The 15,991-nt window shown below is 32.1% G+C and overlaps 1 protein-coding gene across 4 annotated transcripts; it reads right to left on the bottom strand.

Moving 5' to 3' along the window:
• Window positions 1-8,168: 8,168 nt before the first annotated feature.
• On the bottom strand, window positions 8,169-15,282 carry LOC112743664 (phosphoinositide phosphatase SAC8). Of its 4 annotated transcripts, none has more exons than XM_025792961.3 (21): window positions 15,037-15,282; window positions 14,509-14,583; window positions 13,889-14,016; window positions 13,697-13,788; window positions 13,532-13,589; window positions 13,068-13,124; window positions 12,875-12,908; window positions 12,611-12,691; window positions 12,414-12,520; window positions 11,703-11,789; window positions 11,527-11,604; window positions 11,048-11,112; window positions 10,791-10,889; window positions 10,561-10,660; window positions 10,365-10,473; window positions 10,215-10,287; window positions 10,011-10,104; window positions 9,850-9,936; window positions 9,273-9,344; window positions 8,663-8,729; window positions 8,169-8,534 (listed from the first exon to the last, which is right to left on the bottom strand). In XM_025792961.3, exons 1-21 carry the CDS (start codon window positions 15,197-15,199, stop codon window positions 8,407-8,409), a joined length of 1,854 nt encoding a protein of 617 aa, XP_025648746.1. In that variant the 5' UTR covers window positions 15,200-15,282; the 3' UTR covers window positions 8,169-8,406. The 4 variants fall into 4 exon arrangements, with proteins under 4 accessions (XP_025648746.1, XP_025648745.1, XP_025648748.1 ...); XM_025792960.3 differs by having other exon boundaries at window positions 9,273-9,353; XM_025792963.2 differs by lacking the exon at window positions 9,273-9,344.
• Window positions 15,283-15,991: the final 709 nt, after the last annotated feature.

Here is a 15,991-nt window from a genome sequence, read left to right on the forward strand (position 1 = left end):
CAGAGGTGGACTACGATCTTTTCGAAGCTTAGATTCTTGGTTTACACATGAAGATTTTTTAAGAATGGTAAGAGAGGAATCGAAGAATCTTAGCAAAAAAAAGAATAAAAAGAAACTTTTTTAGGTAAATCATCCATGAACAATCAAAGAGGGACAGCAGCTGCATCCGACTTCTTGCGTTGCAGTTACCATGAGTACCATATTTTGCCAACCGGTCCAGTATGCCATTAGTACTCTGATGGATCAACACAAAATGCAGCTCCCAATTTTTATGGTTCTTAACCTCCAGAATCTTTTAGAGAATAACTTTCTCTTTATGTTGCGTCAAAAAAGTTTCAATGACTTACCAGAAAGAACACATCTATTGAATCTACTTCACAGATAATCTGATTGAAACTAATTTCTGAAGTCAACAATAACTTACACCAAATCTTTTAAGTTTCTGTGTGAATGACACTCACACTAAACATCTTGCCAGATTTGTCATGGACTCAGAATTTGATTATTTAATTTAAAGAATTATATATAGAATAAATGATTAATTTCGTCCTTAAAAGATCACTCATTTTTTAAATTGAACACCGAAAGAAATTTTTTTAATCAAATTCGTACTTCAATGAATTTAAGTTGGTTGCATTAGTCCTTCTATCATTTTCATTGTTCATGGCGTCAAAGTTTATTGATATGAGATGTTAAATGACATCACAATACACATATGAAAGTTCTAATTGATTGTTAACATGATAAAGTTATGAAATTATATCAAATTAACCCTAAATTGAGAGATTTTAATGTTTCTAAGTCTCCCTCAATTTAGAATTAGTTTGATCTAATTGTATAAATTTATTATGTTAATAGCCAATTAAAATTACCAAATATATACTATAATAAGTGTGGTATAACTTAACGTGCCACATTAATAAATTTTAACGTTATTAATAATAGAAGTGATGAAAAAACTAATGTGATTAATTTAAAATCTTAAAATATATATATATATATATATTCTTTTGAGAAATTTCACCCATCAGTGAAATAAACAAATTTATTTACCATTTAACCAATTTAATGTTGATTCAAAATTAGATTTTATTAGCTATCTATTAAACAGTCAAATTTTAAAAATATACACTTTTATATATTTAAATAACATAACTTTATTTTGTTTAGCAGATTTTTTATTTTAATAAATAAAATAAATGTTATATTTATCAGAATAAATATTTTTTAGAGTAATTATTGATTTAAATTTTTTTGATATGACATATCAGCGTGACACATGTATATCTCATTTACAGTGTAAACGAGATATGGCCCGTACGTGTCTATATATATAAGTCGTTTACAGCTGATTTTCGGGTTCCAGTTTCACTTTGTCAACCTCTTTCTCACCTCTTTTAATCCTTTCTGACTATACCTTTGACCCAAGCGGTGATGGCATGCTAAGTGGGGAGTGACTGGGACATAAACAGGCTGAATGAGACGACACATTACACCAGGGCGGCCGTCTTCGAGGTTAGTTTTGTTATGGTTGTTAAATTTAATGATGTTTCCATTGTTAGGGTAGTCATGTAGATCTGGAACGTTGGTATATGAGTTAAGGTTTAGGTCTGTAGACTTAATTTAAAACTCTATCTGCTTGTGCTAGGTTCGTATGACATAAATATTATCAGGTCCAAATTCTATTATTTCCGTGCTATGTTGTTAGTGTTTATAAATTTAATGCTATTATAGTATAACACAGTTTGCATTAACAAATTGTGCTTTTTTTATTTTATTAGAAATTTAGGACTTTATTTAGTTGTATTATGTTATTTAATTTGTCATAAAAATAATAATAATAATTAATCTTGAGACTTTTGAGAAATAAATATTTATAAAAGTAAAATTAAATTTTTAAAATGTAAAAAAATAATGTATAAGTTATAATTAATATAATCTAAATATTATTTTTGTTTGTCATTAATCAGAGGTCTCACCTCCTACTGCCCTGGCGAGTGAGCCATACTATACCTCCACCGGATGCCATCGTCCCGTATCTGGTTGAGGCCGGATTCGGCGACACTGTGCCACTTAGGGATTTTACGTTTGACAATTCCCTGATTTCGGCATTGGTGGAGCGATGACGTCCAGAGACGCACACGTTTCATCTCCTGTGGGGTGAGGTCACTATCACCCTGTAGGACGTGGCTTACCACCTAGGCCTACGTGCACACGGTAACTCCGTCGGGGGGTGCCTCTGTGACTTTTGTAGGTGGTACCATACGGAGACGTGGGCGTTGGTGGAGCAGCTCCTCGGTGCCAGGCCTCCCGTGGCAGCACAGCAGGCGGCGCAGAAGAATGAGTCGTTCACGCTGAAACTTGTATGGCTACGGGATCGGGTCCGCCAGATGCCCCAGATAGATGATTCCGAGACCCTCCGAAAATACTTTGTCAAGCATGCAGCAGTTGCGCACCATGAGGTGTCATTCATAGTACGGTTTGACGCGTAGGTCACATATGGTGCTAGAGAAACAGCTCTGCAGTGCCTGAAGCATTTTCGGCACCTTGTTGTACGACTCTTCTCAATCACCATAGATCCGTGCAATTGCCTTCTGCTTTACCATCCACACCTTGTTGTACGACTCTCCCATGAATATTGAACATCAGTCGCACATGCTCGTTCCCGTAAAGTCGAAATAGTCGAAACTGGAAGACTCCATTTTCCATGGGTGCCAGCAACCTATACGCCACCCTCCCGATTTTCCTCGCTTGTGTCCCGCCAATCTTACTCAATATCAAACTCTTCAAATCCGACAGCGTCTCCACACGTTGAGTGCAAAACAATATCGGATCCTGACACTCAAATGTCACTCTGTTGTCGCCATTTCTCATACGACAATTCGGATAAAGAAGCACAACTATGAATGGATTGTTACTTGCCATTCAGCTTTATTTTTAGAGAAAGAGGATATAGAGAAAGGATATGAAATGTGTGTGAAGAATACCAAAAGTTACACATTCTTTTATAGATGCTGGGTTTGTCTTTTATATATATATATATCGTCTATAGTGTAAACGAGATGGCGTTTTTACGTATCTCGTTTACAGATAAGTATATCTCGTTTCACGTGTTTGACTGACTACCCATATCTCGTTTACATTGTAAACAAAATACGTGCAAAATAACCTCATTTACAGTATAAACGAGATATGGTAAGGCTATTTAAATCTGTAAATACACGTAAAAATATTTAATTTGGTAAATATAACATTTAATTTATTTATTAAAATAAAAAATCCTTTTTTTTGGTGACTGAACATAACACAAAGAAAAAAGACTTAAGAAAAAGAGTAGTACTCCTCTCTAATAATAATGTCTAAATTATTAGGAGGCAGTAATCACTCTAGATACACCTGCTTGTTTAAAACAGCAGTCTTAGCCATTAAATCAGCCGCTTTATTTGCTGTCCGCTGGATGAGCACTAAAGTAGCTGTCCAATTGCGCTGAAGCATCTCTTTGATTTTGTCAAGCATACCAGAGTCATTCCTAATCATGCTGGTTGTGCCTCGCGAAACAAGAAGAAACGCATCAAGATTGTCAGTTTCACATATGACCTCTTTGCACTCGCAATCCCAAGCCATAACAAGCCCTCTCCAAATAGCATGAAGCTCACAACAGAGAACACTAGAAAGAGGTATACTGGCAGAACAACCTTTTATCCAAATTCCCATGCTGTCTCTAATAATACATCCAAAGCCAGCTAATTGCTCATTTTCAAAAACGTTTGCATCGCAGTTCACTTTACAGACATTCATTGGAGGTGTTTCCCAGTTATATTTCAAAGAAGAAGGAATAATATGTTTTTGGTTGATAACAACATTAGAGAAATCTCGAGCAGCATGTTTAACTAAGTGAACAATTTTCTCCTTACTCCATGGATCATCTTGGTGGAAGATGTCATTGTTCCTATTCCTCCAAATCCACCAAAAGGCCCCTGCAAAGAGAAACTTATTTTTGTTGAGGTTAGAACGAATCCAAGACACAAATTCCAAACTAGAGTCCTCAGCGGTCATTCCCAAATTTAAGCTAATTCAAATTTGACGAGCTTTTTGGCAAATCCTAAAGCATTAGTTAATATTCTCTAGAATAAGATAACATCTCTGACAAAAATCAGAAGTAGAAATACCTTTTTAAAATCGGTAACTAGTTGTGGGAACTCTGTTGTTGAGGCAAAGCCAGAGCAGACACTTTATCTCCTCCGGTATTCTCAAGCGCCAAAATCAAAGCCAATTTTCATTATCATTTCAGCCAATTTTTTTTTTTAATAGCCAATTTTCATTATAAAAAATCCTTTATTTAGCCCGTTGGAATTTATTATAACAGTAATGATGTGGTGGGGGCATTGTGACCCATGCAAGTGGCATGCAACCCTTAAAGTGCCGCCTTTTCAGGCATTCTTGGTTTCATGCCATGTAAGACAGAGAAGTGAAGGAAATGGAGCCAAATAAGAAAGAGAAAGTATAAAAATCAAGTGTTAGTAAACTCTTTCTTCTGTTGTGGCATCAAATATTTCCTCCATATCTGAATTTGCCATGAGGTGGAGGATGAAGTGATGAACCTTCTATTTTAATGTATATCCCTATAGTTACGACTTTTTTTTGTAAAATACAAAGACACTATTGAAAGTGTCATAATGTATAATATTAGTACTATTTGATTTTTTATAAAATAGTAAATCCACAGAAAGAGCTACTTTGGATTCCAAATTGCCTTGGAACAAGGTAACACCTCTTTAGTCTAAATTAAATATTATACATCATTTAATGGACCGAAAAGTAGGACAAAAAAATAGAATTTGAATTCTTTAAATTTTGAATTTTTATTTTAGAAGATAACGTGTAATTTTTTATTATTGAATATTTTTTTTAGTCTCACTTATAAAATAAATAATGAGAGATTATATTTTATTCTTTAAAATAAAATTCAAAATTTAGAGGATTCAAATAAAAAAAATAAATACCATTTCTGACCAAAACCATCACATTTGTATTCATAAAAGTTCGACATTATTAGTCTTAGATTCTATTTTTTAATATATATATATATAGAGAGAGGATTGCCTTTAGCAATGTAAATAAATATCTTCTTATACAGATCATATTACCAAAGTATGAGAAACTGAAACTGAAATTATTATATAATGCTTTCCTAACTGAGAAGGAAAAAGGAGAAAGAAGAAAAAACAAAAGACATTTTTCGTTTAATTGTTGATGCACATCCGATGATATCACTCAAAATTAATATGCTTGAATCATCAAAATTTGTTTTCACATGACTAGATTCCCCCTTGGCGGTGAACACATTAAAAGAAAATTTTTTTTGGAAACTGGTTACTCCTTACTAGATTCTTCAAAATTATATTTTATGAACAACACTAAGCAATTAGTTTTTTGAAAAAAATTGCCACAAATGTAATAATATTACTAAGTAAATAAATAAACCCCATTATTTTATATAATAATCTAATTACCGTAAATTTTATCACATATTCTAGTTACAATTTTTTCTAATTTTATAATACTGTTTTTATATTATATTACTGATTTAGTTAATTTATGTCTTAAAAACGTATTTTGATGGTATAATAATAATAATTTTTGAAATTTTTAATATATTTAATATAATAAAAATGTAAAAAATATATATATTTAGTACCTTTTAATAAAATATTTTTTTATAATATCCTTACTATGGAAATAGCAAAATCCTATATTTTATAGGTAGCAAACTTTCCCGTTATGATTAAGAAGATAAACCTTTTGTTTAACCAAGATTCTCCTCTGCAATATGTAAAATAATAATAAAAGAGAAAGGGTCTTTGTTCTGTTCTTATCTTTGGGGCTAAGCATTAGCATAAGTTGTCCCCTACTTTTCTTCTTTCTTGGTACAGTTAACTTAGTTATAACCTTTTGATTAGAAAATTCACTCACGCTAAGTATTTGTTTTGAAGTATTGAAATAAAATGTTTGTTTTGAAGTACTGAAATAAAGATAAAAAGATTGTGATTTAGTATTATATTTATTGGTTTAGAGATTAGTATTAAAATTTTTATATCTATCTCTAAAATTTCAGTATTTCAATATCTCCAAAAAGTGAGGATACAGAAAATTAAAATTTTTAAAAATAGAGACTGAAATTTTAATAATATTTTATACATAAAATACTCTCATTTCAATTAATTAATTCTAATTTTATCTTTTGTACAAATTAAATTAAAATTTCATTATTATTTCAATTTCTGTCAACCATTTTACACTAAACAAAATACTAAAATTTATTTCAATTTCTATCTCTATCTCTCAGTCTTAATATTTCTATCTCTCTCTACCAACGCTACCTTAAAAACACCGTCCCCACATGAAAGATACATTGTATTTGTAAAAGAAGACTAGGAAAAGATTTAACACAACAATAATAATTCATCTGACTTTTGTAAACCATTGCATTCGGTAGAAGAAAGACTGAAGTTATATCTTGTATGACATCATTGGTTTGGTGTCCTTTAAGTGTGAGTGTGTGTGTGTGAGAGAGAGAGCGAGAGGCAGAGCAATGTATTATGTCAATCAAACTATCGAAGGGAGAACAAAAATGAAATAATAAAAGAATAGTTACCAATATTAAATTGGTTACTTGTTTTATCTTAAATTCTTAACCTATGATTGTTTTGATAGTAAGTAATTAAATAGAATTAAGATATAGTGGAAGAGAGATATCACAATAGGGAATTTTCCATCCACTAGAACGAAGTTAACCACTTAACCTATCAAATCTTAGTTGGCTATAATTATTTTATTCTATCGTTCAGATATTATAAATGAATACTGGAATATCTAATTTTTATGAAGAAAAGAAAACAGTAATGCACATCCCAATCCTCCCCATTTTTTCTTTTGGTAGGAAAATGAGAAAAAAAAAATTTAACGATAGTTAATTAGTGCATAATATTCCACGCTATTTCATACTGCATTTCACTTTATTCATTATTTTTGTTCAAGTAATGGAACTCATTAAAATTCCTTTTCCTTCCATCATATCCCTCATTTTCCACCAATCCAAACATAGGTTAACTAAGTTTTGTTATATAAATATATAGTATTGCCGGAAATTTACTTAAGCAATTAGTCAATTAGGCTTAAATCTTTTAACCAATGTCTTTGAAGCCTTAGACCTCAATAGTAGTGATGCAATATATAATAAAATCCTTAAAAGGGAAGATGGACATTGCACTTAACTTCTGAATAAGGATGGTTAAAACATGAAGGCAGTTAGTTAACTAGGAGACAAAAATAAAAGCATGAATTTGGTCTATTTCACCATTTTGGTGCCTCTTTTCTCTGCTGAAAATCAGCAAATCTTAGCAATCATGAGGTCATCGGCACAAGGCAAGGATGGGAGGGAGAGCAATTTTGGAAGATTGAGCATATTCGAGTTATTTTGAGACTGCTAAAGAACAAACCATTTGTGTAACACTCAAGAGGATGCCAAACTTGTCAATACCAACTACACAATTTGCTTATTACTATAGTAGAATTCAACAAAGTTGACAGGACACTTTTTTACCATTAACAAACAAATGTAGTTTTCAGTAAATTCTGAGAACATAAGAGAATATATAAAAAAGAAAGATAAGTTATCCTCAGTCCTCACATAGATTCAAAAGGTATGAGATAAGACATAAACTTAGCTATGTAACAACATGTTCAATCCCTTTGAATATCAGCTTAAAACACTCCATCAAGTAGACCATGTACCAAAGGAAAGCCAAGGGAATAATCCTATCCCAAATTAAACCGACATAATTGGAATGGAATCACTATAAAAAAAAAAAAAAAAAGTAAAAATCCAACCATATACACCATAGTAGTGTAAAAACTAGAGAATGCCTTACTTTTTTAAATAAGCCAAAAACCTTTTAAGTCTGAACTTAGCAAAAAGAAACTGATGTAAATCCATGGGGCAACTCATGATTCCTAAAACTACCAAAAAGCCTCAAAGATATCAAATTAGGAGACTATTCTATCCTTTCAACAGTTGATTTTGAATCCTAGAGAATTAGAAAAGGTTGGGAAAGCCAAATCACAACATTTCCAGCTTAGTCACAACAGTATCCACAAATGAAAATAGATTAGAAACAAAGAATTAATTTTGTATTCTGTATTTTCTTTTAAAAGAACCAAAATCTGGACATCTCAATGGAAATCCGAGGTCCATGCTACACCAACTGATCAACAGGATGGATAGCTAACTATCAATCTTTACACAAATTATTTAACAGCATAAGCATTATATTTACAATATCGAATAAGACACACAAACTTTCTACATTCTGTTCATTGGAGGAAGCGAATAAGTGATTACTTGTATTACAAGAGACCGCACAAGCGGGGCCTTGAACAAAACTGCCTTCCATTAGCTTTGAGAATTGCCATAACTCCAGCAGTTATTCCAGCACAGATTGCAGTAGACACGTACTGGTGCACATTTCGCCCAACTACAGCACGAACGAGAAAGCAGCCACACACGTTTATATTATCAGAGAATAAAATAAAATAAAAAAGCAAGAAAAGTGTGCTTTCAAGGACACTTCATTAAGGTATAAGAAAGACAAGATTACTATACCTTGCTGAACCGTCAAGGTTGTTGCTGTCAAACCACCAATTATCAATGCTGATGTCACCGGAAGGAACTGCATGGTAAGAGTTTTCTTCATAACATGTCAATTCCAATGCCAATGAAATTTTGTTGTTTATGCCATAGATGAAGTGTAATATAGTTATCTATTCCCTATGATGCACAAGTACTTCATTTTTTATGAAGTATGTGAATTGTATGTGGATATGCATGAGATTGGACTTTCTTATTTGTGACCAATTGATTTAACTAAAAATAATGTTTATTTTATCTATTATTTAGAACAATTGATCATATTTAAAAGGGTAAATTACATTAACTTCTTTGTGAAATATAGGAGTACCAAGTGTCAAATGACTTGTAACTCAAGGGAGGTTAGTGTATGCTTCGATAAATAACGGAGTTTTGTGTCATATCACCAAACCTCAAGGGAAATCAATGTAATTTACTTCATTTAAATTAGCAATTGAAAAAATCAGCATAAATCTTTTATTAAGATGAATATCCAGTATCTATATAAATATACATTTAATATTTTATTTAATATATGTTGCCACCTTTATATTTTCTCTGAACTTATTATAGTTACATATCGTACCGTATCATATTCAATACTTGTATTTGTACTTGTGAGACAAAGTGTATTTCCAGAAACTGCATTCAAATTGTGCTGCAATGGCTTGTCAAAAATTGGTTAGTTAGGTTTTAGCCATGTGCATTATATTTCGGATGAATGAAGTTATGGTGAGTTTGTTTCGACATTTTTTATCCAAAATAAAATACTTTTCGGATCAAAAATCTTTTTTCAGTTTCTGTCAAAGCTAAAACAAGCGGCTTAGAATTTTTTTAGCTATATACAAAAATTTATCGAATCATTTTTCACAAAAGTTGAAACAGATGCTCCTTAAATGCATGATAATGCATCAAGTTTTGCATGTAGTCAAATCAGAATGGTCATTACATATATGTCAACCAAGATCCCCTTAAACCCAAACCATCTTGGGTACAAGGGGAGAACAAGGAAATTCTTAAGATGACAAGTTTATATCATCTGAAACCAACTTAGAGATATGATATGGTCTTTAAAATGCAATTTCCATTTTTCTCAATTCAATACAAAATTGAAGGATTGGGAGGGTTAGAAAATAGAGAGAGTAAGTCCTGATGCTACTTACAGAAAAAGGATCAAAGCCATTCTGCCCGATTGGAGAAAGACTGTTTCGATTGACAGTATAGTGGCCACTTATTAAATCCAAAGCATCCTGCAAGAGATGTATGAAACTTGTCAAACACGATCAAGATTGAGTGGAAGATTGTGAAAGACAAATGAACTTGCCTGTCGAATTCCATCATGGAAATTGTTTAAGTAATATCGCGAAAGTGCACTCATCCCATCTTTAATCATTCCGAATATTGTTTGCTTTCCATACCTGCAGCAAAATATTCCAAAATATATCTGTATCGGAAGGAAAAATAGGAAAAGAGAATTTCAATACGGAAGTGGTACGAGTACTAGTAGTAGTAGTAGTATTTCTCATACCTCACTATGTCCCCTTTGAGGGCATGAGTCCCAGTATACTCGAGGCTTATTTCATCACCTTGTTCCGCCCACACTAAATATAAGAAATAGAATTCAAATAAGCAGGACAGTAATTCTAGAAAGACTAGAAGTTATCAAGGAATCCCTTACATGCTCTATACTTTCCATATTCTTCATCAAACATAGAAATGCACTCAGAAGGACTAAGCACCCCAATCCTCTGCAACTGTAGATTTAAGGCTTTCTGCGCCAGATAACACTACAAATAGAGTAAAGACGGTCAAAACAATTGTCATATGTAAGCAAGTTCAAATCTTAGCAATTAATTAATCAATTATCAGCAAACCTGAGTAACATTTGTTCGATCAAGGGAATCAACACAGTTTGATCTAATAACTCCTCTCTGCTCCTCTTGTACATTTCCTTCTCTATCTATCAAGAAGTATCTGCTCAGCTGAAACAGCAGCGATTAAGAATCTGAACTATAGATTGCCAGCTTATCTGGGCTGTGGAAACTACCTATTTAATTCCCCCCCGCCCCCTCTCTCTCTCTCTCTCTCTTTTTTCTGTAATCACCTTTGTTTCTCAGCATCCTCAGAGATTTGGTCATACAGGATTTCCAGATTATCAAAGTTTGAGTCCTTACAGTGGCCATGGAAATCAAATGGCACATATCTGCAGTAATCCATGAGTTAAAAAAAAAAAGGTTAAAAGAAAATATGATACAAAATAATCATCTCACCACAAAGATACAGTTTCTATTATACAATCAGAAGGAAATTCCATCATCACTAGAGCAATAAGTTTATGAGGAGAAAAGGATTCAACATCACCTGACGTTTGGCACATTTTTCATTTCAGCAGCATATGCTGCACTTAATTGACCTTCTTCACCATGCTACAACAGTAAAATTAACAAAATATTGTTAAAAGATAATACATAAAGTAACATGCACTTAGAAGGGGAAAATGGCAACAGAGACTAGATGAAGATTATGATTTAACTTCTAGGACATGATAAACCAAACTAAGCCAGTCCTTTTCCTGAATTCCCTGCATAAACTTTTGCAGGGAACAGAAAAGGGTGCTGAAAAATATGGAAATATTTAAACATGATATGATACAAAAGTCCCTTAACCAGCAACCAGTTTGAACCAAAACAGAAAGCTAAAGACATTCTTATCCAATCATGAATATCTTTGCCTCACAAGCATCAAGAAGCAGCAACATATATTTCGAATCACACTAGATCCGAAATAAATTTGTGACATTTTCATTGCTTAGAGTAGGAGGGGTACAGCTATAACTATACTTTTTCGGTTAGATCAATTGCTATTATCTCTCCGTATCTTTGTGATAGATCACTGAAATGACGCTCCACTACAAGTGGCTGAAGCACATGCGAAGGAGGAAAAAAAGAAAAAGTTATTAGTATAAACCTCTTGTAGAACAATTGGAGTGCAAGCATCATCAAGAATAGAAATTTACCGTTTGCTCATGTTTAATGACACTAAGGTGTGGTTTATAGCTTAGATCAACAATCTGCTCCCACAGTAGAGGAATTGAGCCTCGAACCTGCAAAACAATTCGTTTAAGTACCAACCACAAACTAGAAGGTCAAAAAGTTGTTTGAAGATAAAAGGGTTTATATAGAAACTAGGATATCAAATGTCCATTAACATTTAGTTTCTTTTAAAATATTTATTTACCTCCATACAACAAAAAACTAATGGTAAAGCTTTATATTCTTCAATTTGAATTAACTATATTTGAAGCTTTGGGCAAATATGACATTGAAAGTCCATCAGAATATTTTAGAACATTTTATTTAAATGGACCTAACTTAACCACCCCCCCCCCCCCCAAAAAAAAAAAAAAGAAAACACTCAATCGGAAGATTGCCCAAGAAATTTAAAGCCGCCTGATTGGACATTTGCTGGTGGCCTGGTGGCCCCACACAGCCACACCAAAGGATGGGCTCTCATATCATATTATAATAGATAAAATCAAACTCCACCCGAATAACTAGCTCAATGGGGAAGACTGAATATGCTATTATTATGAGCATTTTAATTATCTCCTACCTAATACACGTTTTTAACATTCTACATTACAACTCAGTAATATTGAAAGCATACTAACCATCTGTTTGAAGAAACTATTGAAAGAAATAACTGTAAGTTGATCAATGTATAATACCTGCAAAAATGAAGATCTGAATCCTTCAGTTTCAAGTAACTGTTCAGTTTCAATAAAATTGGCAGCATCACCTTCAAGGTTAGCTCCTCTTCTCCACATTCTTGTTCCTACACCACCATATTGCCATGTTATAACAAGCTAAAATTTTATTATTTTGTTTATTGTTATAAGAAGAAAGCATCTTTGGCATATTGTACCTAGGCGCCGATTACATCTCCTCGAAACTAATGTTACCATCGCATGTGAATCTTTTAGCTTCAGTTCTGCTACTTGGAAGCTTAAAACCACGTTAAGGTGGGATGTTATAGGATTTTGTATTGAATGCATACTTACTAATTTTTACTATTTTATTTTACTAAAGTTAATAAGGAGAGAAACTTTATGCAGACAGCACGCGTGAGCTCACACACACAACAGCACACTCAAACCTTACATACACATGGAAGATGAAGGAAGGATATTTCCTTGTATTATGGGCACGATGAATCTGTCCAGCTGCAACCACAAAAACATTGAGAGTTAACGGGACGTGCCCTATAATCAAATTAAGAATGAGAAGACCATGTTCACTAAAACGTTGAAATACTCTCCATTTTGGTAAAAACAAAGACAATTTTCCTTCATAAAACATAAAGTACAGACAAATTATCTAACCTTACACTCGATAAGCTCCTCTGAAAGATGTCTATTCCAGACATATCTAGGGTCAGCCTGTAGTACAAAGTGGAAAAGGATACCAATATCTTTAGCAAGATTTTACTAATAAATAATAATTGAATTAAATGGTGCCATCAGGGACCAAGAGGATTTTCTTTGATCTTCCCTCTTCTAAGACTAAAAACATTAAATGAATGAAACTTCACGTGACATCTTAGAAAAAACTAATCAATGAAATAATAGATCAAAGTGATGCATCTAAACAAAATGAAATAAGTTATACATGGAATTTCATCTGTAATGTACAACACAACTGAATTACACATGAATAACATGCTCATGGCAGAATGCTTCACTCTCAATAGAAATATGAAGAATACTTCAATTAAAAAGATATTGACTCAAGGATTGGACTCCAAATGACAACTATTTTGCAGAGATCAAGGATTATGTGGACAAACCTGCTTCCATAATGGCTTACTCATCCACCCTTCCACTAGCTTATTTCTTCTCTGCAAGCTGATGGATAAAATGAATTAAATCTTATGAACATCAATTTTGGAAAGATATCAATTGATGTGCTAATGATAATAACAAACTAGCAATTTAGATTATGTGATTCTTACTTCAACGTAATATCAGTTTCATACGAATAGTACAAACCCGGCGTTGACTCCACTATGTTCAATAGTGTCATGAAGTAAGCCTCATCCTTTTTCTGCGTAAAGTTATGCATATGGAACATACATATAAAACACTAATCACATGTATAAAATTGGAATGAAGCCTAAAAAACTTCTGACTAAATAAATTCTTACTTCCTGCCCAGTTGAAAACTTTAAAGCGTCATTACAGGCAAGTACTCTCATAGACATCACGCGATATACTGGATAGCCGAGGAAACTTCCAACTTCCTTGCAAGAGGTTATTACAACAACATACGTTCCTACACCAAGACACACATTATTGAGTCTCATTGAGTTAAGCAAGTAATGGTGATAGGGTAGTTTGGTTACTTCAGAAAAACAAATAGAATTAAATGAAAATTAGTTCATCTCAATTATTATGATTATCTCATCATTGTTATTGATATCAATGGTCAAAACATGCATGACTGATTGACTATGTTGTATAGTTGTATGTATAAAGAATACCATTTTTTTTTTTCACCGAAAACATTCAAGGTGGACAAAGATCCTCAAGGAGGATCAGGACAAAATTACATGTTAATAGCAGCAAATCAAGCATGGTCACATGCAAATATATGAATGAACAACTGTAACAAATAAATTCAATTGCAAGTATATAGCCTATCCATCCCCTTTTATCCGTTACTTCCTTGCATTAACGTATCTAGATAATCCAAAGATATACAAAAAAGTGACCGTGACAAGAGAAAGTATATAAGCAACTAAAGATAAAAGCATATTGTACTTACCTACAACAAGTCTTATTGTTCCCACCACACCATAAATTGTTGATGTCCTTGAAGGACTTCCAGAGCATGTCTCATCTGCAATTTCATTTTATTTTATTCAATCAAAATGAAATGAAATTAAGATGAAATGGTTAACTTCAAAAATGCCTATAGAGTTGGCATAACCGTAGCTGAAATACATAAGCAATCAAAAGCGAACGAAACCAAACCTCAGAACTCAAGAAGAAGTAACTTCTGCCTATAACTAAAATGTTCATAAATGTGAAAATTGGGATATTCCATTGAATAATATCAGACAAGATATTTTCCTTCTTTACATGATAACAACCAACAACACTATGCTCTGCAATGAAATGAACTCGTTTGTTTCTAATTCAAAATAAATCAAGAAAAAAAAAAAAAAAACAACCGTCACAGAATATTTCCTGCATTTTCTTCACAACCAATTACGCAACAGCGAAACTAAACATTAAAAATTGTTCAGAAAAAAAAAAAAAGAAACAAAGATAAAAAGAGAGAGATTAATACCATCAAGGAAATTGATGTTCCCATCGCGGCGGCTAATCCAGAAGCCTTGATTGGGCGATTGAAGGGATTTGATGACAAACTTGTCCTCGAATTCGTGCAATTCGAGTTCATGATCTAGCTTGAATCTCTCAGCTGAACCCACCAAAGAGGGTTCAATGTCCATTTTTTCAAAGGGGGCTGAGAGAAAACAAAGAACGATGTTTAATTAACAATCCAGAAAACGCAATTTAAGGTATTTATAATTTCATTTGGCCAATCATTAAAACCTAAAGGATTTAATTTTGAGAAAGTTACACGTAACGCTACCAACTTATTTGTAATTGGTGATAATTACCATATCAATCATGCTACGTCAATTACTAAAATCAACTTAAAATACATATTAAAATATAAATATATATTAAAAATAAAATAAATTATACATATATTTACATAAAAATAAATAATAATTAATTTTAATGATTAATTTTAATATATAAATAATATTTTTGTTATCATATACTTTCAATAATTAAAAACCACATGGTCATAAATTAATATAAGTATAAATCAAATATTTTATAAAATATGGGTGTTGCTAATATATTTTTCAAGAGTAAATTTTTAAGAATGCTATAAAAAGTACTTATTAAGAGTTATTAAAAATATTTTTATATTTAAAAGTTAAAAAATTATTATAAATTAAAATATAAATTTAGATATAAAATAATTAAATCATAAAATATATGTTTTTATTTTATTATAAATTATAATTTAATTTTTATACATACTAAAAATTTTGTACATATACTCAGTAAGTATGTATTAATTGTAACCTCCGTAAAAGTAACATTTTTTACACTTGTTTATTAGTTTTTTTAGTGGAGATTAATCTTTTAAAAGAAAATAATAATAAAAAATAGTTTGATAGTTTACTTGTAAATTTATTTTACCCTTAAGAAGCTCTAACGTGTAC

Source organism: Arachis hypogaea, chromosome 14, assembly GCF_003086295.3.
Source record: "Arachis hypogaea cultivar Tifrunner chromosome 14, arahy.Tifrunner.gnm2.J5K5, whole genome shotgun sequence".
In the NCBI taxonomy this organism is placed as follows: domain Eukaryota; kingdom Viridiplantae; phylum Streptophyta; class Magnoliopsida; order Fabales; family Fabaceae; genus Arachis; species Arachis hypogaea.